A 27918-nucleotide genomic window follows, 5' to 3' on the forward strand; every position below is an offset into this window, starting at 1 on the left:
AACTTGTCAATACTGTATTAAAATGGGCACTGAATCCCACATACGTAATTTGTCTTCAGATTCATAAGATTAAATGTATGGTATTCAAAGTTAGCAGCTAATTTTTTAGTTTCAAATGTATTGCCCTATCACTCTACAATCTTGTGAGATTCCCACTGGTCAGTCAGGAATAAGATGATCAAGGAAATGGGGCACAGCTTTAATACACTCTGGCGTGAATAACCACTTTTATTGTACTGTAGAATGTGCACACTGAACTGACTTTGTGCCACTACATCCATATGAGTTTCAGTATCAGAGAGATAAAAATTTCTGCCACTTGCATTTACTGAAGCATACATAATATATGATTAAAATAGCCACAAAGGCATGCATGGTACAGAACGATACTAAAATTACCAACTGATGCACTGTGATGCAGCATACTCTATAACACCCTCTCTGTTATAGTACATGTATATACAGTTTAAGTGTGAAGGTAACAGCCCACCAAATAGTAGAAGTGTTGAGTCATTGACAGGCACACAAAAAAAAAAAAAAACAAAGGAAACTCCTCCCCCACCCCCCTCGCCTGTACCCGCATACAGAGAGAGAGAGAGAGAGAGAGAGAGAGAGAGAGAGAGAGAGAGTGTTACATTGTGCCAAATGAGCACCCAATGCCAGCACTGCAGTTCATTTGCTAGAGTGGGGTGAGGGTTTGTGTTAAGTGGAGTGAATGAGTGTAGAAAAGAGTGGAAGGGAGGGTTGGGTAAAGGTGAGTGACGGCTCTGGATGAGGCAGTAGGTGTGTGAGATAGGAATGCTGGGTGGAGAGGCAGGAGATGCGGGGGGTAGAAATGCGGGAGGGAGAGGCAACAGGTGCACAGGATAGAAATGCAACACATGGGCACTTTTGTAAACCCTTGTCGCCAGTTTTGTAAAGACCTCATTGCTACTTCTGTGGAGGCCGAGTTTGTGAGTTCGTGATACAGCTTTTGGTGCAGTACATGGCTGAGACAGTTTCTTCCTGCTACTATTACATAGCTACTGCTACTATTACATAGTTATGCCCCAGGGTCAGATAACAGGATAGGTGAATGAAGGTTCTACAACACTCCAACAGATTAGTAACAAAGTCGCACAAATGAGTTAAAGGGTTTACTTATCTTTGCGACTAGTTGTATACTAAAGTCTGCCACTGCTTGTAACATAACACAAAAAAGGCCCTCAATGGCGAAGTGTAAAAAATCATAGGTAAACTTTACAGTACATAGCAAATGAAATTTACAACAACTGTCTGTTCACTTCTAAGAGTTCTCTAAACGACGTTCCCTGTCTAAGTCAGTTCTGGAGGATGATCTACAACCAAGTGGACAAGTGCTGCTCTTCTATCGTCTGAGTAGGCTTCTGTCTGTGTCGTGTGGTCATTGGCAGATTATACTCGGCCGGCAATTGGCAGAGGCGAATTCAATATCTTCATCCTCAACGCTGCCCATGGTACTGGTGGAACTCAAGCAAGTGGCGAGTCTGTATGGCGCTGGCACCAGCTTGTATCTTTACATCTGTGGTGCTTTTGCTCTGGCTCTGTCTTGTTTGGATGAAACAGCACTGTTGTCACGTACAGCCGAGCACCATACCAATGGCGAGGGGGGAGCGTGGGTACTGGAACTAGTGTTGTATTGGAGACCGTTGCTGTAGCCTATGCCGAGTCGCTGCTCAGTAGCTTATGCCAAGTCACCGCTCCCACCCTGACATCCATCTTGAGACTGCAAGGGAACACCGGCTGAAAAACAATGCAGAGGGTGCGTCTCATTACCCATCGGCAGGGCACTTTCTTGATGGCATGAATCCACAATGGCATCTTCTTGACTGGAGGCCTCTTGGTAGGCATTGACATGGAGTTGACCCAGCGGTGGTGGCATGGCAGGGGCTGTGAGACATCCGCTAGTGGACGGATGGTAGCGTTGGATCGATGTCCGTCAGCTTGAGGTCCAGAAACAGTGTCTCGTGAACCCACTCTGATGGATGGCACTCCTGGTTGTGTCAACCGGGAAGGTCAGGAATCTGTGAACATACGAGAAGCAGCAGAACTTTGCAAGTGACAAGGACAAATTTTATTTAGGTGCCGCTTCTGCCATCCACAGTCCATCAGGACCTTGAATCTGAAACATACGCGAACCAATTGAATTAGTAATGATGCCGCACTGCCATAGATTTTGTAAAACATAGGTTGGCTGATCTGATATGTTGGCTGACTGGAGTCTGTAGGCGCCGACCACAGCGGAGGATGTAGCAAATGCAAGAGTGTCCGGTGGCGTCGCCCGTGTAGCAGTTCTGTGGGCAAAGGACCATTGCAGGGCTGGGATTGATAAGTGGACAAGTGATGCTAGGCTTGTTCGTGTGGATGATGCAAGCAAAATTTGTCCATTTGCTGTTTGAATGTGCGATGAAACATTCAGCGTCACCATTCGATTTTGGGTGGAATGGTGCTGAGGTTTGATGGTATATGCCGTTCACAGTACAGAAATCTTCAAATTCTGCAGAGAAAAATTGAGGTCCATTGTTTGCGATGAGCAATTCAGGCATACCTTCAATGCAGAATATGAACTGAAGTGCATCCAAAGTGGAGCAAGATGTTGTCGATGACATGGGAACAAAAAAAAGGAGAATTTGCTATATGCGTTGACAAATACTAACCAGCATGTGTTCCAATAAAGGTCAGCAAAGTCTATGTGCACACACTACCAAGGTGCCTCTGCTTTGGGCCACTCAAAAAAAAATGTTGTCGAGGGGCAGCCTGATGTCCCGCATACGCTTGACACCCTTCACACATCCTTTTTATTTGCGCATCCGTGCCAAACCATGTGCAATGTCTGCATGCTAATTGTTTTGTGTGGACAATGCCCCAATGACATTGATGCAATAAGCTAAGTACATGTCTTTGAAGCACTTTTGGTATCACCACATGCGAATGTCCTTAGTCTGTGTGGAGCAAAATGACACCATGAACAACAGAAAGATCATGTTGATGTGCAAAATATTGACGAATAATGGGGCTAACATTGTGCTTGATAGAAGATGGCCAACCTATACTAATGTGTCAGAGCAAAATCTGCAAATTGGGACTGGAAGAAGTGACTTGAGCTACATTACAATAATCCAGTGGAAACTGCTCGACAAAGTCCTTTTCTTGTGCATCAATTTGAAAACATGCTGCTTTCGAAGTGTCGAAGTCAGCATCAGGTCCCATAGGTAGATGTGAGAAAGCGTCTGCATTTGCTTGCTTAGAAGTGGGCCAATAAATGATCTCATAGTGGTAGTGGGAGAGGAGAAGAGCCGAACATTGCAATTTCTCAGCAGTATGAATAGGAATCAATTTAGCCAAATTGAAGAATGACGGCAAAGGCTTGTGGTCTGTGACCAAATAGAATTTTTGACCATATAGGTACTGGTGAAATTTTGTCACTCCAAAAATGATGCCAAGAGTTTTCTTTCCTAGCTCGAAATAGTTCTTCTGAGCTTTGTTCAGAAGCTTGGAAGTGAAGGCAAATGTGCCCATGTCTGATGAACACCTCGAAAATTGATAACATGACCTAACTATTGTATTTCTGTCTGGAAAAAGACCCACTTCCCTGTATTACACTTCAGTCCGGCATCAGACAAAACTTGAAATAAAGTGCACAAGTTGGCAATGTGATGTTCTGCTGTGTGGCCAGCAGCTACAATATTGTCCAGGTAATTTGTACATGAAGGTACAGAAGTAGTCAGCTGTTCTAGGTGGTGTTGGAAAATGGCAGGTGCTGATTTGCTACACAAAGGCAAATGAAGGAACTTGAAAAGACCTAAATGTGTATTAATGGCAAACACATTTTGTGAAGGTTCATCAAGAGGAATCTGAAGGTAGGCATCACAAAGGTCAAGTTTTGAAAAATAGCCACCTTTGCCTAAGTGATCCATGAGTTTGTCAGGGTGAGGCAATGGATAAGTATCCACAACTGTCTGAGGATTGATGATGGCTTTGAAATCAGCACAAATTCTAATTTTTCCTTAGGGTTTGCAAACATATTCTACTGGGGAAGACCACTGACTTGCAGAGATCGGTGCGATGATGCCATTTTCTTGCCAGTGAGCCAGTTCTTTTGCAACCTGTTCACTAAGTGCAAGAGGCACTGCACGTGCTTTGAAAAGGTGCGTCTGCATGTTGTCTTGAAGCATAATGTGCGCTACAAAGTTATTGGCTTTATCTACACCAGGAGCAAACAATTCGCGTAATTCATCACAGAGCTTAGCAACACTATCACTTGAATTGAAATGAGACACAGCCAGTACATCGCCCACAGTGTTTAGTCCAAACAAGTCGAGACCAAAATTATTAACTGATTGTCTTCTTCGTAGCACTTGATGGGAACTGTGTTCTGCAGATTCTGATACGTGGCTGCAATGTTAATTGTTCCTTTCACTGGAATGTTCTGGCAATTGTGCACCGTAAGTATATTCGTAGATTGACATAGTTTTGATTTGCCTAACAGTTCATAAGTTTCATAGCTTAACAAGGACTCTGATGCGCCTGTATCTAATTGAAGTTTTACTGTATGGCCTGCTAAAAGGTTCATACAATTTATTAGAGAGATGTTGCACAGTGGAACTAGTGTTCAGAATAACAGGGGAACTAGTGTTCTGAATAACTGCACACGATTGTTCTGTGAGAGCAACATGTTCTGAAGTTACAGCATGCACTTGCCTAGCAGGGCACAATAGTTTCACATTGTGACTCGGGGACTTTTGTCTTTTTAAGTGAACACTTCGTACATGTCCAGTTCCGTGGCAGGAGTAGCAAGTGGCTTGGTGTGATGGACAATGTTCACGTTTATGTGCTGTATAGCATCAGGAATAAGATTTTGTACCACACTGTTGGTGAGATGAACATAGCTTGTGCTGAAGCTGTTGATGTATTATGGTGTCCTGTCTGTGAGACTGTCTGTGTGCCATTAAGTGTGGCTGTTTACGGGACCGTGTAGCACTAGAGCTGTTTCCAACCTTCTGTTCTACAGTACAAATGTTACCAGACTGCTGAAAACTATCTACAGCAGAATCACAAGAGTCTTGGTAATCAGTGATCTGCAATTCCTGCTCAATAGTAGGATCGGAATATTTCAGAATCTGTTCTCTGATCCCATCCTTGTCTCCAATTTTGTAAACCCTTATCAGTTTTGAAAAGGCCTTGTTGCTACTGCTGTGGAGACCGAGTTGCCACTGTTGTTATGGTAGGTCGAGTTTGTGAAATGGCTTCTGGTGCAGTACACTGTTAAGACAATTCTTCCCTGCCACCATTACACAGCTATGCCCCAGGGTCAGGTAACAGGATAAGAGAACAAAGGCTCTACAATGTTCCAACAAATTAGTAACAAAGTCACACAATGAGTTAAAAGGTTTTCTTATCTTTGTGATTAGTTGTATAATGAAGTCCGCCACTGCTTGTAATACAACACAAAAAAAGCCCTCAATGGTGAAATGCAAAAAATTGTAGGTAAACTTCACAGTACACAGCAAATGCAGTTTACAGGAGTACAGGAATGAAGGATGTATTGCAAGCATAACTCCCACACCTCCATCCATGTCATCAGCCATCCTTCCTAACTCTCCCTCCTGCTGCACACCTCTTTTCTCCCCTCACTCAAGCTGCTTGACACAACACCTCATCCCAGAGTACTTGCCGAGCAGCAGCCCCGGCATTGTGTATTCATCCATACCCCTCTGATATTACAAGCATTAAACAGCAATCATTGACAGAGGTCTCTTTCCCAAAATTGTTGTTGTGCTTTTTCGTCCAATCTCCAGAACAGTTAGTATGCAAATAGCACTCTTAAATTGCACATGCAAATAAGTAAGAAAATAATGATGATATTGTATGTCTTTGCCAGTGTGTTTCATGTAGGAATGATTGTAAGCTGTCCCTTCAGAATAAATAGAATTTGTGCTAAACTTTGGCTGTGTACCATGAGGGGACTGGATGCACTGAACAGCACACTGTAGTTTATGTTTCCCTATCCCCCCACACCACCACCACCTTGCCACTGCTAACATGCATAGCTCATAATTCAAGTCTACCAAAGGTGAAAGCCATTTGTGGATGGTGATAGAAAGCCCAGGGTTAATCACTAATACTGTTCATCGACTCACCCAGTGTACGTAATTTTGCTTGTAGTAGGCCTAAAGCCGCTTTCCTTATTGTCAATAAAAATTTTCTGGATATGTGACAGTATTGTCAGTGAGTAAATTATGATGTCGCATACGCAGAGGAACTTCATTGACTATAGCAATGGTTACAGAAGCCTACAGTTACAGGTTTCCTTATGTTTCTCAAATCTGCTGTCTTGATCCATGAAATTGTCAGGAGACTCATGTGGGATACTACCTAAGTAAGTTGTTACCTTTCTAAGACATTTTGTACTGTTGTATTTCATTGCATGCCTTTCACCGATGCCAGATTGTAAGAGCCATGTGTGAACTAATGTTTTGCACATTGTTGTTCAATTGTGCTGTTTGGCCAATGTACCCCTTTATATGTGATAAACACCTCACCTCTCGTTGTCAAGATGAGCTTGGACCTGTTCGAAGAGACGCCTTTTGCATATCAAACTTTACAATGTTTTTTCCAAATTTTCTTTGGTGTACATCAGCAATACAATGTGTGTAGCCGGATTACACGGAGATAGAATGACTGGCCAGTACTTACTGTAAGGTGGTAAGATAGAAACATTTGAAGTAAATCTACACAGTTGAACAGTACTGTGAGTGGTGTAATATATGGCTCTTAAAATGTAGTGTGTCTGTCGTAACTGAAGATTTAATAATGTATGGAAAGTTCTGGTTGAAAATTATGAATTATTTAGGAAAAAAGAGAGAACTCATCAAAAGGCAGAATCACTTTGTTGTCGATAGGCACACAAACAAAAGCACAATGTAGGGAGACAAACATGTGCGTGTGTGTGTGGCGGGGGGGGGGGGGGGGGGGGGTCATGTTTTTCTACAGCTAGAAAAAGGAAGCGCATTTTGAAAGCTAGCCAAGCTCTGTACCTTTTGTTTGTGGACCTGTTGATGAGGCAGCACTGGTGAGTCATCTCCTTTATTCCTAAATAACTGAAGACTTTGTCACCAAAGGGCATACAGTGAATTCCAATTGAATAAATATGTCAGGCAACAACCTACTGCCCGTGTGTTGTGAGTTTGTGGAAATTCACAGTGCAGCCTGTTTAATAATGAAGACAGTAGATTCCAGTTGAATAATACCATGGCTGCCAACTACTACAGATTGTTTGTAATTGTTACATATTAAGCACCCTAGTTATGGAGTTATGGAAAGTTACTAAAAAATAATGGAAATAGACATTCTACAATTTGATGTTTTAAAAAATCGGAAAGCTACTGTTTCTACTTTGTTACTCATGTGCTATTAAAATGTTTTCTAGATTGTAATGTTTTCCTTCCTGAGAACACCATAAACCTGTCTAAAAATGATTTCATCGCCATGACTTACTAAGATGGGTTATGCAGAGTGATGACGAAAATTTTTCGTTCTGTACAAGAGAGCTTAAAAGATAGGAACATAACTGCTTTCAAACCAAGTTAAGTCACAAGGTTCAAGGCTGTTGCTGTTTTTCTAACTGGGAGACATCACAAGATGTGCAGTTCACTTACTTATCTACACTTAATAATACATACCATGCTGACTCTATTATTTTAATGGCTATCCCCTTTAACTTTTTTAAAAAATTGTGCTGGGAGAAAATTATTATAGATCAATGAAATTTTCAGTAATTTTGTGACATCATTTGTTTGGTGGTTTCATTCATCTTTTTAGAATTCAAAAACACTGTGTACACAGTGTTAGTCACTAAGGATTTTTTCATTGTTTTGTCAGCAACTGTTAACGGTTCCTGTAAAGACAAGACAAACACAAATGATAATGTGAAATTAATCCATACAAGTGATATCCGAAGTGAAAGTGAAAGAAAAAATAAGATGGAAGCTTTTGTAGGTGTCCCAAGTACCAGTAGTCACAGATTTACCTATCGTGCTAACTGTGGTAAGAAGGAAAGTGAAAACATGGAGGTAAACAATAATTGTAATGAAAAAGGAAGTACTGTAAAAGTAGGCCTAAGTACTGTAACCAATTCAGATTGTAGTATTATGAAACACCAAAGTGTTAACCTAAATCAAGCTTCCAATTTCTAAAATTTTCTGTGGGAGGACCCATCCCATACTGCCTTGTGATTACTGACAGCCTCTTCTCAAAGTTGACAGTTATGTAATATATGGAAACGTACCTTAAAGTTACCTTAATTTTTAGTGTGGCTAGATCACATCGTAGAAAATGGGGAAACACTAAGCTATTCGATCCCGTTAAGTGTGTTGCAATCCTCAGTATATCAGGGCACCAGATGGTGGCAGACTGGTATGTTGTCAAAATATTTTGTCAGTTCTATATATTTGTCTAGCTGGACACTTGGAGTGTGTTACATGGTAACAAGATGTGCAGAATGTCCACAAATATTTTGATGGTTATCTCGGGATCTTAATTTGCTTTGGAGTTTTATTTGGATACCTTACACATCAGTTTTATGCAATGATTTCAGGACTTTTTGGCCACTTCTATGTTAAGAATGTCTCAATAATCAGAAACAAACTGTACATTCATTTCTATAGTCATGCCTTTAACTGAAAGTTGTATAATGTCATCATTTAACTGCTTGGTAATCTTTTAAAAAATATTTAATGTATGATTATATACTGTGTATAAGCTTACACACTACAGTTGTATAAAATGTGCTTATAATTGCTTGGATTTATAGTCCTGATGACAGTATCTTCTTCTAAACAAATATGAGAATGATTTTGGATAGACAATATATGTGCATGTTAAAATATAAAAAAAATTATACTATCTCACATTCTTGATGGATCAGCTATATTTCTGTACTTGCATGTGTGCCTTTGTATACTACTTGATAAGTTGAATTTCATATGCAAGATGTTTCAGGACCTGACGGACAAACTTGAAGGAATGATAGGTCACAGAAACAGGATGATTCTTTTATTAAGGAACATATAGCCTTAAAAAGTCCTTATGGTCCCAATAATGAGTAACTACATTTGCACAAAAATTACCATTTATTATTATTATGATGTGTATTCTGACAGTGATTTACAAGGGTAATCCCAAAAGTAAGGTCTCCTATTTTTTTTATAGGTACATAGACCTGTTTATTTCTACAATGGTTTACATCAGTTTACATCTTGAACATTTAGCTATGGCAGTTTTTGTATGCCCCAGCTCGCCGCCATGCTTTTCAGAAAGTTATGAACCTCTTCTTTCACCTCGTCGTCAGAGCTGAATCACTTTCAGGCCAAATGTTCTTTTAACCTAGGGAACAGGTGATAGTCACTGGGCGCCAAGTCGGGACTATAGGGTGGGTAGGTGATTATGTTCCACTGAAACTGTTGCAGGAGAGCAATGGTTTGCCGAGTGATGTGTGGGTGAGTGTTGTCTGGAGAATGTGTACGCCCTTGTTCAACATTCCTCTTCTCCAGTTCTGAATTGCCAATTTTAGTTTTTTCAGAGTCTCCCAGTGCCTTTCAGCGTTAATTGTGGTCCCAGCGATTCAGCTCCGATGACGAGGTGAAAGCAGAGGTTCATAACTTTCTGAACAGCATGGCGGTAAGCTGGTATGACATGGGCATACAAAAACTGCCACAGCATCTACAAAAATGCATTGACAGAAATGGTGATTATAGCTAAATGTTATAGCTGTAAACTGATGTAAACCATTGTAGAAACAAACAGGTCTATGTACTTATGAAAAAACAGGAGACCTTACTTTTTGGATTACCCTTGTACATGAATGTTTCAAACAATTTGCCCTGTGCCTCAGTACATGCTGTACACCTCTGTATCAATGCTAGTCCAACTCTAGGGAGCACACCAGGATTCTGTTGCATTTGGTGGCAAGCATAAATTATTCAGGCTATCAGCTCATCTCTAGTGGCAGATGGAGTAAGATAAACTGTACTCTTGACACGTTCCCAAAGAAACGTGCAACATGTCCTCCTTGTCATATCCAATGTTTCCCAAAGTCGACAGATAGCTCTGGTCTAAGAACCACTGCAGATGATATGGATAATCAGTTGGTTTTAAAAACTGCATCCTGTGGAGATGCTACCCATGTATGTTGTACCCCTGCAGTACTCACCAAAAAGATGTGCGACATGTTCCCATAACACGGGCAATAGCAGACGTGCTACTTGAAGGTTCATTGCTAAATCTAAGGATCACTTAATCCTCAAAATCTGATGTTCTCACATCATGCATGCCACCACCAACATCCTGAGGACTCAAACATCCTAGTTCTCATACACTATGTGATCAAAAGTATCTGGACACCTGGCTGAAAATGACTTACAAGTTCGTGGGGCCCTCCATCAGTATTTCTGGAATTCAGTATGGTGTTGGCCCAACCTTAGCCTTGATGACAGCTTCAACTCTCGCAGGCATACATTCAATCAGGTGCTGGAAGGTTTCTTGCTGAATGGCAGCCCATTCTTCACAGTTTGCTGCACTGAGGAGAGGTATCGATGTCGGTCGGTGAAGCCTGGCATGAAGTCGACGTTCCAAAACATCCCAGAGGTGTTCTATAGGATTCGGGTAAGGACTCTGTGCAGGCCAGTCCATTACAGGGATTTTATTGTCGTGCAACCACTCTGCCACAGGCCTTACATTATGAACAGGTGCTTGATCGTGTTAAAAGATGCAGTCGTCATCCCTGAATTGCTCTTCAACAGTGGGAAGCAAGAAGGTGTTTATAGCATCAATGTAGGCCTGTGCTGTGATAGTGCCATGCAAAACAACAAGGGGTGCAAGCCCCCTCCATGAAAAACATGATCACACCATAACACCACTGTCGCCGAATTTTACTGTTGGCACTACACATGCTGGCAGATGACGTTCACCAGGCATTCGCCATACCGATACCCTACCATCAGATTGCCTCATTGTGTACCATGATTCGTCACTCCACACAACATTTTTCCACTGTTCAATCGTCCAATGTTTACACTCGTTATACCAAGTGAGGCATTGTTTGACATTTACCAGTGTGATGTATGGCTTATGAGCAGCCACTCGACCATGAAATCCAAGTTTTCTCACCTCCTGCCTAACTGTCATAGTACTTGCAGTGGATCCTGATGCAGTTTGGAATTTGTGTGTGATGGTCTGGATAGATGTCTACCTATTACACATTACGACCCTCTTCAGCTGTTGGCGGTCTCTGTCCGTCAACAGATGAGATCGACCTGTACACTTTTGTACTGTACATGTCCCTTCACGTTTCTGCTTCACTATCTCATCGGAAGCAGTGGACGAAGGGATGTGTAGGAGTGTGGAAATCTCACATACAGATGTATAACACAAGTGACACCCAATCACGTGACAACGTTTGATGTCTGTGAGTTCTGCAGAGCACCCCGTTCTACTCTCTCGCAATGTGTAATGACTACTGAGGTCACTGATATGGAGTACCTTGCAGTAGGTGCCAACACAATGCACCTAATATGAAAAAGTATGTTTTGGGTGGTGTCCGGATACTTTTGATCATGTAGTGTAAGTGTCCCTGCATAGCAGCATAGGTACTGAGGTGTGGGTGTCTTCTGTTAGGTAACTGATTTTGGTATATAGATATGAAGAGCTACTCTTCAATTTCTCATCACCTCACTGTTATAGACAGTCATGTCAGTGAGCACATCAAATCCGTACACCATGTCTCATTTTGTGCTAACATCAAGAATATCTGACTTCAAGGCTATAAAGATGCAAAACACTGAAGACGCAGTATTACAACAACACAAACTGAATGCAGCTCTGGTTAGATGCATGTCAGTGTAGTTGCAGTATCACAACAACACAAGCTGTGATGGAACAGACCTGAATTTTGTAATCTCATCCTCTGTAGCATCAGTCTTTATCACCTTGAAGCTGAAAGTTCAAATGAGTGCAGAATTGTGTCTGCTCAAAGATGTACACACCACAATACATTAGAACAGGCCTGTTCACCAATCTATTCCTCAGCTTGAAAAGCTGTTATCAGTGAGCCTGTTCAATTTGCGCTAATAGTGTTATGGAAATGTATCACTTCATGGCATCTTAATTAATGCCTTTTGTTGCAAATTTATTTCCTAAAACTGTCGCATTGCTGAGAAATGAGAAGAAAGTGAACTTAAAATTTTTTTAATGAATGCGGCAAAGAACATGGGGCCAGTTACATATGAAACATTGTATTTGTTATGATTGTTGCAGCTTTACGGTGAACGTCGTTTTCGGATGAAGTTTAAATTGACATCAACATGTATTTCTTGACAATTTTATTGATGTGTTAAACAAAGAAACACTTCATTTTTGCTTTTCACTAAAGTGTCGACATCTCGTACCACTAGCACTGCAAATTCAAAGATAAGCTTTTAAATTGAAGTCTATCAATGAGCTTTGTGGGCCTGTCAGTGAGCTTCTGTGGATGGATTTCATTCTCTTCATTGGGGAAAAAAGTTACTCACAAGAATATATAGGCCCAAACATCAACATAATCATAGTTGCAAACTTGCGAAGTTGTGGAAATTTATGTTGAAGAAAATTTTTACGCTATTGTACAAGACTTATTTTATTATAAAACTGCCTGTCACATGCAGATGTGTAAGTTCTAACTGTAGCTAGGCACCCTGCAGTCACATATCATAAATTGATTCTGGGGTGTCTGACCTTCACTTTGAAGTTCCTAACCCGGCCATGATGCTGATTTTCATCAATTTTAAAAGAGCTACTTTATACTTTAAGCACTGTGCCATGGTGAACTTAACGTAATCTACATCTACATCTACATTTATACTCCGCAAGCCACCCAACGGTGTGTGGCGGAGGGCACTTTACGTGCCACTGTCATTACCTCCCTTTCCTGTTCCAGTCGCGTATGGTTCGCGGGAAGAACGACTGTCTGAAAGCCTCCGTGCGCGCTCTAATCTCTCTAATTTTGCATTTGTGATCTCCTCGGGAGGTATAAGTAGGGGGAAGCAATATATTCGATACCTCATCCAGAAACGCACGCTCTCGAAACCTGGCGAGCAAGCTACACCGCGATGCAGAGCGCCACTCTTGCAGAGTCTGCCACTTGAGTTTATTAAACATCTCCGTAACGCTATCACGGTTACCAAATAACCCTGTGACGAAACGCGCCGCTCTTCTTTGGATCTTCTCTATCTCCTCTGTCAGACCGATATGGTACGGATCCCACACTGATGAGCAATACTCAAGTATAGGTCGAACGAGTGTTTTGTAAGCCACCTCCTTTGTTGATGGACTACATTTTCTAAGCACTCTCCCAATGAATCTCAACCTGGTACCCGCCTTACCAACAATTAATTTTATATGATCATTCCACTTCAAATCATTCCGCACGCATACTCCCAGATATTTTACAGAAGTAACTGCTACCAGTGTTTGTTCCGCGATCATATAATCATACAATAAAGGATCCTTCTTTCTATGTATTCGCAATACATTACATTTGTCTATGTTAAGGGTCAGTTGCCACACACTGCACCAAGTGCCTATCCGCTGCAGATCTTCCTGCATTTCGCTACAATTTACTAATGCTGCAACTTCTCTGTATACTACAGCATCATCCGCGAAAAGCCGCATGGAACTTCCGACACTATCTACTAGGTCATTTATATATATTGTGAAAATCAATGGTCCCATAACACTCCCCTGTGGCACGCCAGAGGTTACTTTAACCTCTGTAGACGTCTCTCCATTGATAACAACATGCTGTGTTCTGTTTGCTAAAAACTCTTCAATCCAGCCACACAGCTGGTCTGATATTCCGTAGGCTCTTACTTTGTTTATCAGGCGACAGTGCGGAACTGTATCGAACGCCTTCCGGAAGTCAAGAAAAATAGCATCTACCTGGGACCCTGTATCTAATATTTTCTGGGTCGCATGAACAAATAAAACGAGTTGGGTCTCACACGATCGCTGTTTCCGGAATCCATGTTGATTCCTACATAGTAGATTCTGGGTTTCCAAAAACAACATGATACTCGAGCAAAAAACATGTTCTAAAATTCTACAACAGATCGACGTCAGAGATATAGATCTATAGTTTTGCGCATCTGCTCGACGACCCTTCTTGAAGACTGGGACTGTCTGTGCTCTTTTCCAATCATTTGGAACTCTCCGTTCCTCTAGAGACTTGCGGTACACGGCTGTTAGAAGGGGGGCAAGTTCTTTCGCGTACTCTGTGTAGAATCGAATTGGTATCCCGTCAGGTCCAGTGGACTTTCCTCTATTGAGTGATTCCAGTTGCTTTTCTATTCCTTGGACACTTATTTCGATGTCAGCCATTTTTTCGTTTGTGCGAGGCTTTAGAGAAGGAACTGCAGTGTGGTCTTCCGCATTACTCTGTAGACAGTGCACAGTTTTCACTTCCACCGCACTACATAATGATGTATAACAGCCACATTTTAGCGTGAGTGTGAACGCTACTCGGGTGCCCAGCGAGTGTGAGCACTCATGTTCGCATGGCCACCTTCTGATCAGGCCTGCTATAGATGACAATAAAGTACACATTTTATTCCACATGAAGTTTATTTATTAAGTGTGGTGACCAATTTTTACACTACAAAAAATTATTACCGCAGTTGCCCAGGCACAAACCCTCAGTGTTTAATAGTCGCTGTTCAGTGGCGAAAGAATTTGTTCTTTTGTGGCACAAACACATTGTTCACATTTATATAAAATTTTCATAGTTCTCACTTATTACTGCCCTGTTTTGAATTGTTAAAGATGGTTACACTTTGGCGATGCATTTAATTAAGCCCATAACACAAATCATTGAGTCTAGTGATAACTCGGTTCAATAACACTGATAGTCTGCTATGCTTGTTGATCACATCACAGTTCAATTAAAATGTCCATTAATTTAAATCACAAAGCTCGCTTGAACATAATGAAACATCAAAATTCTTGAGTTTTGCAGTTGTCAATGCATGTTTTTTCGCTTATAGCATGAGCAAAATTGTTGTGTGAGTCAACAACCAGAGCGCGACCAACACAGATGTTACTCATTTACTTTCAAACCACGGATTGACTATTTCATGACAGAAATGGTCTTATAAAGACTTGTGTAGGAACAAACTATTATTTTGAAAATAACAAAATGGTTTAGAAAATAGCTAAGTTGGAATTCAGTGTTTTCGATCAACTGCAAGAACTGATGTGATTTTGAGTTATAGAAAATATTACTAGTCAGAAATTTAGAAAAGTACATGGATACTATTTTTCTTCTGCATTGTGAATTTGTTTGTTTACATGAACAGGTGCCATATTGCAAATAATGGCAAATTACATAATGGTTAATTAGTGAGGTAATTCATTAATGCTGTATTTCACATGGTACAAAAAAAAAAATAAGGTAACAAAAGTATGTAGTAAAGTTTGGAAAATAGTGGTTTTGACAAAATCTGTGATGAAAAGTGGGACCATTTATGAGCTTCAGGTTTCGTTAATGTGGAAGATAATTAGTGTTTGGTCATTTAAAATACTTTACAGAAAAGTTGGTGTAGGTCAGCCTTCTCAAATATAAGTGTTAGCTCATAAGTCCTTTTTATGCAGTGAACTGTAATGCTTTGCTTTAACTAACTGTAACTTTTAATTAACAGTGCTCTAGTGAAAACTAATTATACAGATGGAATCTGAACACTTGAAACAATAACCTGAACAGTAAATTTAAGCGAAATTAAGTGTAAATAGGAACATGAGGTTTTTAGGTAAGTGCTACATGTCACTAGGTGAAATTACTATAAAATTTAATAAAGAAAATTGATTATTTTTGTGAATAGATAAATGTAACAGATGGGAAGAATCTATGTGCATTGCCACAAAGCTGAATGCGACAATGATAAGGTACATTTCATTGAAGATACAGAACTATAACAAAACAAGCTGAGTGAGAGGGGTGGTACGACTGCACAGAACAACCACCTTTCTAGGAGTAGGGCAGAAGGCCACTAAGTTGTGGTGCACATCATGACCATGTGCTTAACTCATAAATGGCAGACCAAAATTTACATGCTCCTTAACAGAAATGATCATCTTTCAGTGATCTGCCATCTCTCAAAGTTTGTCAGTGAGGTCCTGAACCCCCTGCATTTAGAAAAATAGAATGTACGACAAAAAAGTACTCAAAAATCATTGGAAGTTATAGTTTTCATTCTCTTAAACATTCATTAGTTTGCACATAGCTTTAACTAAACAAGTTTGACTGTAGTACCATCTTCAACACATTGTCTTAACTACAACACTTAGTGTTATATATTGGTATCTTTCACATACATTGTTACCCCTAATTTTGTTACAGTTATAGTACTCAAATGCAGTCTCTCATGCCCTGACACACACATTATATCATGTCCAGTTGCGGGACTAGAAATAGAATCCACTTACTTAAAATAGACCATTATTATTTCAGTATTATTTTGTCTGTTCTCTTCAGTAAGTACAATGGTGGTAGAGTGTTTAATTTTGAACACTTGCAGTACAAAAGATACAATTAGAACTAACTTTGGGCACTCATTTTCTATTATTTCAATTAAAAATTGTAAAGTTTTCCTACTGTTGCTGCCTACTCTGACTGAATGAAGTGGAAAAATGGTTAAAACACAGGGCTCGTGTTTGAGAGGAGGGTGGTTCCAACCATCCAGAGATAGGTTTTCCATAATCTCCTTAAACTGGTTAATATTAATCCATAATCTCCTTAAACTGGTTAATATTAATGCCAGATGGTTCCTTTAAGAGGATGCTCACTACTTAAAATTTGCCAGGATGTTTCAGATCGATGCACAGTCTGCTACAGAATGAAAATTCATTGCGAAAACACACAAGAATATTTACTTACTTTGTGTAGTTGTACGTGGGTTGTGTGGTGCCCCCAATGTTACAACAGTTGGCAGAACAATAAAATATTGTGCAGACACTGCATACTGTGTGGTTTTCACAAGTGGTGTCTTGAAGAAGACCTGGTTGACCTGCATGTGCTGTCTATACCTGGTTGACTTGCATGTGCTGTCTGTCGCACAATGCTCTACTGCATCAATGGTAGTTAACCTGGTCTCTACTGCCCACTATTTGGCGTTCCAGATTTCATGGTGGGAGACAGACAGTAGGGCTTTTAAATACATTTTTGTCATGTTTTCATGAAACTTTGAAATAAAGTATTCAGTAAATAATTATTATTTTATCCTTTTACTTGCTATAACTCTGCTTTATAAATTTTGTTAAGTTACTTCCCTACTGTATAAATCATCATTGTTGTGGAACTGATTGACGGTTTGAAAATTTTACTACTAATAGAGATAAAAAAAGTGGGTGGTAGGTAAAAAGGTTGACTACCTGTGTACTACGTTAAAGTAAGACAAAGACGTGATGTGGCTGTATTTTAATGTGTGGGCAGGAGAACTTTTAATGATTCATGGGAGAGTTAACAAAGACGTAATGTTGGAAGAGTTTTACTGGGGGAAGACAGTTAATTTACTTTCACCACACTGTGCTGTACTTTAATATGTTAACAAGGAGGAGCATTCAGTGTTTTGTGGCCAGTTGAAAAATACATGATGTTGGATGTATTTTAGTGAGAGGAAAACTTAATGTAGTTCCATTGCAATGAACCCGAAGATGAGATCTTGTTCCTCAAAAGTGCATTATTTTACAAGGACGACAATATCACGTGGGCGGGTGCAGTAACTCAAAGTATTAATTATTAGTAATATCATTTCTTCCAGGATTGCTAGTCCCACAAGATGTGCAGGACACCTTCTATGAAGTGTGAAGCAGGAGAGAGGTACTGGCAGAAGTAAAGCTGTTAGAGTGGGTTGTGAGTTTCATCAGGATAGCTCAATGAGTGAGCTTTTACCTGTAAAAGCACATAGGTCCAAGATCCCAGGTTCAAGTCATCATCTGGCTTACAGCTTTAATCTACCAGAAAGTTTCTTCAAGTAGGCCATATCCAGATGAAGCCACTCACTGATGTTTAGACTCTATAGAGGTGCCAGGTTATGAAGGTGTTGAAGGAATGATTTAAAGCTTCCCTTCTATGCTGCTAAGGGCAAACATGTTTCCAGAGGCACGCTAATTAGAGAGGACAAACAATACATAATAAGGCGTACTGAAAGAGGCACGTGAGCTGGTTTGTGAGATATTTAGTTCTAAAAGCTAACTACTACTACAAAATTTATTGTGTTACAATCTCTTAATCGGGAGGGGGATTGGTCCTTGCTCAGGGTAGAGACTTTGAACGGGGCAAACTGTTATACAGTTTATAGTATTTTGTTTGACATTGTCTGGCAACACAAGACGAGAAGTGTCGAGAAGGGGGACATTAACACAGGGTTTCACTGGAATTATATCAATATACATGTCTTCTGCGTCCGTGGGAAAAAAGTGGGAAACTTAAAGATTAAGACAGACTCATGTGGTGGTCAAGGGAACCAGCAAAGTCAGAGGGAAAATGCATTTCAGTGGCATGCTTGGCGGCAAAGGGGTGCCAAACGGCTGAGGGTGAAATGGTGTTAAATATGCCGGGTACTTCTGGCACTCATTGAACTTCACCACACTAAAGTAAACTACACTGCACTCAGTGATCCAGACGCTGATACTGGGGGATGAACTGGGTGTCTGGCATGAGACTCTGTACAGCTGCAGTTAAGTAAAGGCCCTCAAAGAAACACAGCTCAGGAAGGCAGAGCAGAGAACAAAGTAGTGCTTCTCTCATTAACCAGACTCTGGAAGAACATGGAAACTGGATATGGGTGTGAAATCCTGTTGTTAGTGTGAACTCTGGTGAAATATGGCATCTAACAAAGTGAGCCAAGTAGTGTCATGTAGGATGAGGTACTGAGAGCATGGCCAAATGTTACATCGTTGAAGCGAGAGCAGAGTCTGGATGAAAAATGGTTCGGTGCAGGGTCTCTGATAAGTATGGCTGTCAAAGGTCTCTGTGCAGTGGAAGTGATCAGTGACAGGGGTGCTTGGGAGATGTGGTGGTACCTCGGCTGATACGTACTTCTCTCATCACTGGTTTTTGGTCAGAGGGTTAAGATCAGATGATTTAGTGGGCCAATTGAGGTTCTATAGAATGTCTAGAGTGTTTGTCAAACCAGGAATATATTCTTGCAGCCCTGCAAGCATGGTGGTTGTTATCATGGAAGATAGGAGTGTCCACAGCATACACATCATGAATGTATGAAAAAAGGGGCAACACTTGGTCTTTGAGAATGTTGAAATAAACATCCTGGTTTGTGTCAGTAATATAAATGAGTAGGGCCAAGTCACAGCACAGAAAAGATCCCCAAAACATCACAGAACCACTTCTGCCCTGAACTACGCTCTACACATGGTATGAGTTAAGTGGCTCTTGGTAATTTTGAAAAGAGGCAAAATCACAACTTCCAGATTTCACTAGGCAAATCATGACTTCACTACACTCTTTCAATCAGTTATAGTATGGTTTCTGTGTTGTTTGGTCCATTGAATAGGTGCAGTCATGAGCAATGGTATTTTGCTAGATTCCTGATTCCAGATATGCAGTGCATACAGTCCCCTTCACAATATTCACTTGGAAACTGCTTGAAGTCTAGCTGTATTCACAGACAGCAACAGTTAGTCAGATTTGAAACTGATTGTCATTGACAAGGTATGGCACTTGTCTCTGGTTGCTGTCAGTTAGAATTTTTTTACAACCACTGTTCCTAAACTGTGTTAGACAGCTGCAAGTGGTACATCATCCTTTCAGGTGCATTGGCCAGTTAATTTTGGTCCACTAACAAATCCGGTAACTTCCTTCATTTTGTGGACAGGTGGACAGGTGCATGTCCAAGCACGATAGCCTCTTTCTACCATTCTGTCACATCTCAGTGTCAACTGTCTTCCTGTGCTCATTCTACACAACAATCTGGCACATGCACACGACTTCACTGCCATGACTTACTGCAGCTGTGTAGAGCTCACATGCCTGCCTGATGCCATTTCTACACCACCTATAGTGTTTCACAGCAACCAGTGTTCTCTTTTTAATGGGCTGAATAATATTTTGTCCTGTAGACTTATTTAAAATAATAATAATAATAATAATAATATGGAAAAATGAATGAGTATAAGATTTCACCAATAAGGTCGCAAATTCTTCTCATGCATTCATGCAGTTCCAATCTTGATCTTTCCACATTCTGTTGTTGAGACTCCTGGTCTAGTAGATCCCTCACTATTTAATTTCTCTGTGTTTCTGACTGTTTTTCTCCAAGTTCGTGTGAACTATTCTATTGAAACAATATATACTTCATACACTTATCAGAAAGAGCACATTAGCAAAAGGTATGTGACTTGGGTTCTTTCATAATGTTGAAAGCCAAACCCAGTGTATCTGTGAGATTTCGCACAACATCTGGAATTGTTAAATGCTATATTCCTGTTTCATTCTGTAGTGTGGTGATGTGGTGTTAAAACACAGTGCTGCAAAAAACATTGCATCTTGTGCAACAAGCAAATAACTGGAATCACAATTGGGTGTGCTTTTTGTGCCCATATTAGCAAAACAGATGTACAGTAAATTACAGAAAATATGTGCACCGAAGAGCCAAAGTAACTGGTACACCTGCCTAATATCATGTAGGGCCACCATGAGCATGCAGACGTGCCGCAACATGACTTGGCATGGACTCAACTAATGTCTGAAGTAGTGATAGAGGGAACTGACACCATGAATCCTGCAGTACTGTCCATAAATCCATAAGAGTACGAGGGGGTGGAGATCTCTTCTGAACAGCATGTTGCAAGGCATCCAAAATGTGCTCAATAATGTTCATGTCTGGGGAGTTTGGTGGCCAGTGGAAGTGCTTATGTGCAGAAGAGTGTTCCTGGAGCAACTCTGTTGCAATTCTGGATGTGTGGGTGTTGCATTGTCCTGCTGGAATTGCCCAAGTTCGTATGAATACACAGTGGACATGAATGGATGTAGGTGATCAGACAGGATCCTTACATGTGTGTCACCTGTCAGAGTCGTATCTAGATGTAACGGGGTCCCATATTACTCCCAACTGCACATGCCCCACACCATTACAAAGCCTCCACCAGCTTGAAAGTCCCCTGCTGACATGCAGGGTCAATGAATTCATGAGGCTGTCTCCATACACGTGCACGTCCATCTGCTCGATACAATTTGCAATGAGACTCATCCGACCAGTCAACATATTTCCAGTCATCAGCCGTCCAATGTCGGGTCTAGGCGAGGTGTAAAGCTTTGTGTCATGCAGTCATCAAAGGTACACGAGTGGGCCTTCAGCTCCAAAAGCCCATATCAATGATGTTTCGTTGAATGGTTCGCACACTGACACATGTTGATGGCCCAGCATTGAAATCTGTGGCAGTTTTCGGAAGGGTTGCACTTCTGCCACATTGAACTTTTCTCTTCAGTTGTTGTTGGTCCTGTTCTTGGAGCATCTTTTTCTCGCCACAGCAATGTCAGAGATGTGATGTTTTACCAGATTCCTGACATTCACAGTACACTTGCAAATAGTCGTACGGGAAATCCCCACTTCATCGCTATCTTTGAGATGCTGTGTCCCATCACTCATGCTCCAACTATAACCCCACGTTCAGACACACTTAAATCTTGATAACCTGCTATTGTAACAGCAGTAACCAATCTAACAACTGTGCTAGACACTTGTTGATTTACATAGATGTTGCCGACTGCAGCGGCGTATTCTGCCTGTTTACGTATCTCTGCAATTGAATACACATGCCTATACCAGTTTCTTTGATGCTTCAGCACAGCATCTTCTTTGACACACATTCAGATATTTTCAGTCTATAGCAAAGTGTAGGTTGATACTGTAATGCACTTAACAGATTAACAGAATGTAATTAGAGAATGAAGATTGTGTCATGCAGGTTGACGGCATTCACATCATCATAACAAATTGTCTGTTTCATGCTTTGTACAAGTAGTGTGTGCTGGCAAAAAGAATTAGGTGCAAGGAGCCTGATGTGCAATTTTGGGTGATGTGATTTAACTAACTTCCTGTGGTTCAAAGGCTGTAATTGACAATTGTGTCTTGGGCCCACTTCTTTAAATATCAGTAGTGAATTGTGTGTCCCATTTCATGTGAATTACAGAATTTGATGTACATATGGCCACCAATTTCAGCATTTGTGTGTTCTGTTGCCCCATCTTCCTCAAGTGTCTTTACTATTTCCCTTTCTTCATTTTCAAGCCTTGACTGCGACTATTTTGTTTTGTTACCTCAAAATTGTCATAAATACTTTTAATTTCATTTTCATCAGAGAATTATTGAGAGTCACTTTTCCAATTCATTTTTGGGAGCCTGTTCATGAACTCTAAAAAAACTGGTTGTTTCATTGCGTGCTGAAGTGCAGGACATGCCACTAGCTAGAGATAGTGTCAAACTTTCCATCACATTCATACAACAGTGTCTGCTCTTTCTCATACAGCAATGCCACCACTGACATGTTTCTCCGGTAGGTAACACGACTCCTGTGCAATACATTGTTATTTGTCTGTGAGAGATTTATTATTATCTTGATAATTTTACTTCACTTGCCAATATCTATAGCGTGGAATGAATGTAAAACACCATTTTAGTAAACACACAACAAGCTATATGGATTTTATGTGAGCTTCAGTATTCATTTACAGGAACAGGCCTTTGTCTCAAATCAGATTGCTGAAGCAAGTCAGTGACGTACACAAGAAGGGTAAAGTACGAGTCACACAGATGCAATATTGCATAATAGCATCTGGGTCCTCAGATACATATATGTGTCTTTTGCAAACACACTCTCACTGGTCTGTTAACTCCTCTGCAATACAATGAATCATTGCCTTTACTTGTTTCAGTGTTTGTGTCCCTGTTTAATATGTCCATTATTCATAAAATGTTGTTACATATTGTTTCACAGAATAAAATATTATTTTCAGAGTCCAGAATGCAAGTGCTACAGTGGATATAAGGGCAAGTATTGTGAAGAAGATATAGATGACTGTGCTGCAGTACGTAATCCTTGCAATACTGGTAAATGTATTGATGGAAATGGTACTTTCTTATGTGATTGCAGTGATACAGGTAATTATATTAATAAGTCATTGTTGTACTATCTGGTAAACAGTTTTGCCCTTAAAAGTTTGTTGTGTGAACTTTTTCACATTAAAGGCTCTTACAGAAAACTGATCTAAATGGAAACATAGAACATGATTATTTCTGTATAAATTTTAGTGTATCGGATAGATGTTCTTATTGGTTTCATTCTGAAGATGACCTAAATAATTTACAGTGACTTTTTAACACTGACAGGCATTAACAGACATGACTATATCTGAAGGTATGGTCCGACCTGCAGACTCCCAACAGTAATCAGCCATTTCTGGGAAGTTTACGCTTTGTTGACTGAATTTCTTACTTCAGCTGCTCTGAATTACCACTAAGCCATCTGCAAGGCAGTTGCTTCCACACTTGAAATTTTTCATTGCCTCTTCAATGCTGCTGACCTGCAAGTGCCCTTTGAGTCTCTTGGTGGAATTCCTTCTGGAACTCTTCATTATTTCTGTTGATAAGCCCTATAAATTATGTATGAAGTATTGTCCTTGTCGTCCAAATAAAGTCACTCTCAGTAAGACAACACCCTTAATCAAAATCAAGAGCACAGCAGTACGTTAATCATATAAACTGTCCAGCAAGATGTGTCCAGTACAGTATACTAAAATGAATGGAAAAAGAGAATACACTGTGACATGCAGGGAATTTTATGCAATAAACACCGATTTGAAATCTTACATTAATATTCAGCCAAGATTCAGTTCTGAATGAAACTCCCTGACATGGAGAAGCTGTTGCAGTACTGGGACTTAAACCAGAACTCTTGCCTTTCACAGTCAGTACTCTTGTGCATGCAGGTATGTGTCACGTCTTTAGTCTGAAATACCACTCTTCTGCTTCCCAAACTCTACAGAAGTTCTGCTGTATACTAGCTGTACTAGCTTTCAGATTATCATTCAAAGAACTTATGGGACTGCAGCAGAGGCCAGGGGGGGGGGGGGGGCACCTTTGACAACTGCCAGTGTTTCAAGACGTGAACACCCCGTCATTTTTAAGGCCCTAAAACCTTGAAACTGACAGGATGTTCACCTCTGCAGTTATCAGAAACGTCACCAGGCTGCATTCTCATTATATTGTTTGAACATTTAATGTGTCAGGAGAAACTTAAGTTCTAAAGAATGTTTCATGAGTAAGTTTTTTCACCCTGTAGTGCAATGTACACTGCTACGAAACTTCTAGACAAGTTAAAACCACATGCTGGACTGGAACTTGAGCTCAGCCTTTGTCTTTTGTGAGGAAATGCTGCACCTACTGAACAAAGCCATTTCTCTCTGTTCTCTCAACAGTGGTAGTTAAGCAGGTCCCTAGTGCGTGTCTCGGGCTAGCACACAGTTGTAATCTGCCAGGAAGTTCGTTATTTTTTCTTTAATTAATGTTTTTCTCAAGTTAGTGTAATGTAAATAAATGTGCTATGTATGGTGTTGTAAATATAATTTAAATGATAGGTATAGCTTCATGTTCATCATAACATTGAAAAATGGTCAAATAGGATGAAAATAAGTACCTAAAAAGATAAAAAAATTGGTAGTCAATAACACCTGTGACATCACATTTCCTGACGCTTTTTTTGTATGACAAATTTAGTAAAAATGATCCAATTTGCAAAGATCTTTGCCGGCCATGGTGGCTGAGCGGTTCTAGGCGCTTCAGTCTGGGACCGCGCGACTGCTACGGTCCCAGGTTCGAATCCTGCCTCGGGCATGGATGTGTGTGATGTCCTTAGGTTAGTTAGGTTTATGTAGTTCTAAGTTCTAGGGGACTGATGACCTCAGATGTTAAGTCCCATAGTGCTCAGAGCCATTTTTTGCAAAGATCTTTAATGTTGTGCAGCAATGAAGCTGCATATTTTTGTAGTATACAAGTATAAATGAAATAACAAAATATGACACTTCAGCTTTTGCAAACACATAAGTCAACATGGCATCTTGGCCTGCTTAGTATTCCAAGTCCTAATACTTTGAAGTTAGTTTCTGTACTAAAGGAAAAAGGAATTTTTAGTGATAAAACTAGCAAACTTCTGAAAAATGTGGAGGCAACCTTTTTAGAAAGAGGTGTAGGAAACATCGAAGCACACTGGTTTGTGCATTCAAACTAGGCTGACAAGTTTATGGCCACAGAACTATGCAAGTCTGTTTTCACAGCTCTGGGTTACTGTTTCAATCCTAGGGTTATAATGATGAACTCAGTTAATTACACTGTGGAAAAGGGCTTAGAATGGCAGGGGATACAAATTACTTCAGAATTCAGTGATAAAGCAACTTTCCATAACAATGGAAATTGTGGACCTTGTCAAATGTCCACTGTTGTACTGAAGGCAGTTTGGCTTTTATGTACAGATTCTGAGCAGCAGTTTCACACTATAGTAAAATGTTAATGGTTTGGCAGCATAATGCCTCAAAAGAGAACTTGTAACGTGTGACAAGCCTTTAGTTTGAAAAGCTTTCAACATTGTTTGGTTCCAGAGTTATTTGTTTTCTAATTGATTACACTGAAAAAGTTTAACCTAAAGGTGTTTTTTCCAATAATGGAAATAAATAAGATGTTATAACTATAGTGTAATTAACTGGTATATATTCATTTTGGATGTAACACTGAGGAACAATACAATACACTAAAAATAAAGGACATACTTGAAAACTAAGCAAAAATGGAGGGTGGCTAAGATAACACCAAATTTCAGACTGTTAACTAAGGTCTGAGCATATGGAATAGGTTCGCAGATATGAGTGTGGCTCGAAGACTTCTTAATTAACAGAACCTGGAATGGCAAGTGTTAATCAGAGAAAAGAGTATCACTAAGAGTGCCCCATGGAAGTGTGTTAGGACTGCTCTTTCTCTCTATACAGGCTGCTGACAAACAGTCTGAAAAGCTTATAAGGGTATTGCAGGGTAGGTTGTGCTGAGAAAGTCAAGGGAAAAAATTCTATATATTGTACCATTTCTGAGTTAATCAGCATTGAAGTTAGTCAATTGGGCCCCTGTGTGACCCACCGGATACAGTTAGTGTCATTTGTTCTCATACTGTCTGCACACGGTTTTAGTTTGCCAGGAATTTTCAAATCAGTGCACTGTCTACTGCAGAGTGAAAATTTATTCGGGATTTAAACTGTGAATTATATGGTTAAAAATGTTCAGATGTGATAAATACGTGATGGAAAAAATCTGATCGTTGTGCACATCATGAGCAAGAAATAAGAGACTGACAATTTGCTAAATACATAGTATCTCCTAGACCAGTGGCACCCAAGATTTCAGCCTGAGTGTCAAAGCACTCGGCCTCACTTCACACTTTCCCCACCACCACGCCATACTGTCTGAGCGTGAAAGGGGGAAGAGGGGAAAACAGCGAATGTGCCACATTTAAGTGCCAGTACAGTCATACTTACATACACATGTGTCAACAACACAGATCACAACAAAATAAGTGTTCAGTAATAGCTAATTATTTTTGGCAAGCTGAAGACACAATATAATTTTTATCTGGTACAAACTGTCGGCATATGGACAGACTCAGACAGTTTCAAGTTTTGCACTCAAGTTGCCACATAATTGTGACTTACTTAGTTTCATAATCAGAAAAAGGTCTTTCACACAAGTATATCAAACAAAATATTGTAGCACTTTTGCAACCTCATTATGGAGACTTGGAAAATCTGCCTGATAAAAGCAGTGTAGACATCCTGGGCAGTTTTTATGTAAAAAGATGTGTAATTAAAACTGGAACTACCGTGCAGGTCAATCAGTTACATCTGCTCATGCACAGGGGTGCTTTCAACTGAAACAGCTAATAGTCTCGAAAACAGGTGTAAGATTGGCAGTGTCCTCAAAACCTTTATTAAACTATTATTGTAATTCTTGCAAGGCCACAATGAATTCTTCAAGTTGTGCTTTTTATTTTTTTAACATCAGTCAGCTTAGGGGACTGTATTGTGTTTGTCAGATTTTCTTTTTAAATGCATCCCCATCAAATCAGAAAGAAGTTACCTTGCAGTGTCTTACTGTGGGCAGTGTACAGTCAAGTCAGTGCAAAATGCAAAGTCTGCAATCTATTTTGGATGTTCTAATTTTCGTTTCTGCACTCCTTTTTCCTTCATATTAGCAAGATTTAAATTATAAATTCTTCCAGGCATGCCCCTTGACTTAACCAATGTACTTTGCAGTAATATATGAAGTCTCCACACTCTTCATTTATTTTCATTGAAAACTGTTGCTGCTGAAACTGTAATAATGGAGGGGACTTCAGAAATTTTGCTATTCATAACATCAGTTTCTTCAAGTGTTCCATGCCTGCAAAAATTTAGCACAAAGTTCTTCGTGAACAGAACAATTAATGTCTGTCAATCATTGTAATTTTTTGCTCTTTCTTTGTCAGCAAAAAGTTTTAAATTTTTTCTGCATGTTGCTGTAATGTCATTTCATAGCAAATAAGCAGTACCTGCCGCTTATGCTAATTGACAATTCTTGTCCCTCTCTTCAGTCATTCCCATTCATTTTAAAGGATTGCGATGACAGATTGCCTCTTTTTGTGCAAACAGCCATCGGACCTGTGAATTTCCTTCATACCACGAACAAATAGCAAAGGTTAACAGTGCTGACACCACAGTTCTGTTAAACTCGGAGAGTTGTGTTGACCACAAAGTGCTGTACCGCACTGCTAAAAGAAATTTCT

At 40.1% G+C, this 27918-nt stretch overlaps 1 protein-coding gene across 1 annotated transcript in view; it reads left to right on the forward strand.

Moving 5' to 3' along the window:
* Window positions 1-27918, forward strand: part of LOC124721361 (protein crumbs) — a 357509-nt gene that overhangs the window by 297069 nt on the left and 32522 nt on the right. The window contains exon 29 of the mRNA XM_047246295.1: window positions 23075-23219. Within this exon, the coding sequence (XP_047102251.1) occupies window positions 23075-23219 (145 nt within the window). The remainder of the gene's footprint in view (window positions 1-23074; window positions 23220-27918) is intronic.

The sequence above is a fragment of the Schistocerca piceifrons genome, chromosome X, assembly GCF_021461385.2.
Source record: "Schistocerca piceifrons isolate TAMUIC-IGC-003096 chromosome X, iqSchPice1.1, whole genome shotgun sequence".
NCBI classification, from domain to species: Eukaryota; Metazoa; Arthropoda; class Insecta; order Orthoptera; family Acrididae; genus Schistocerca; species Schistocerca piceifrons.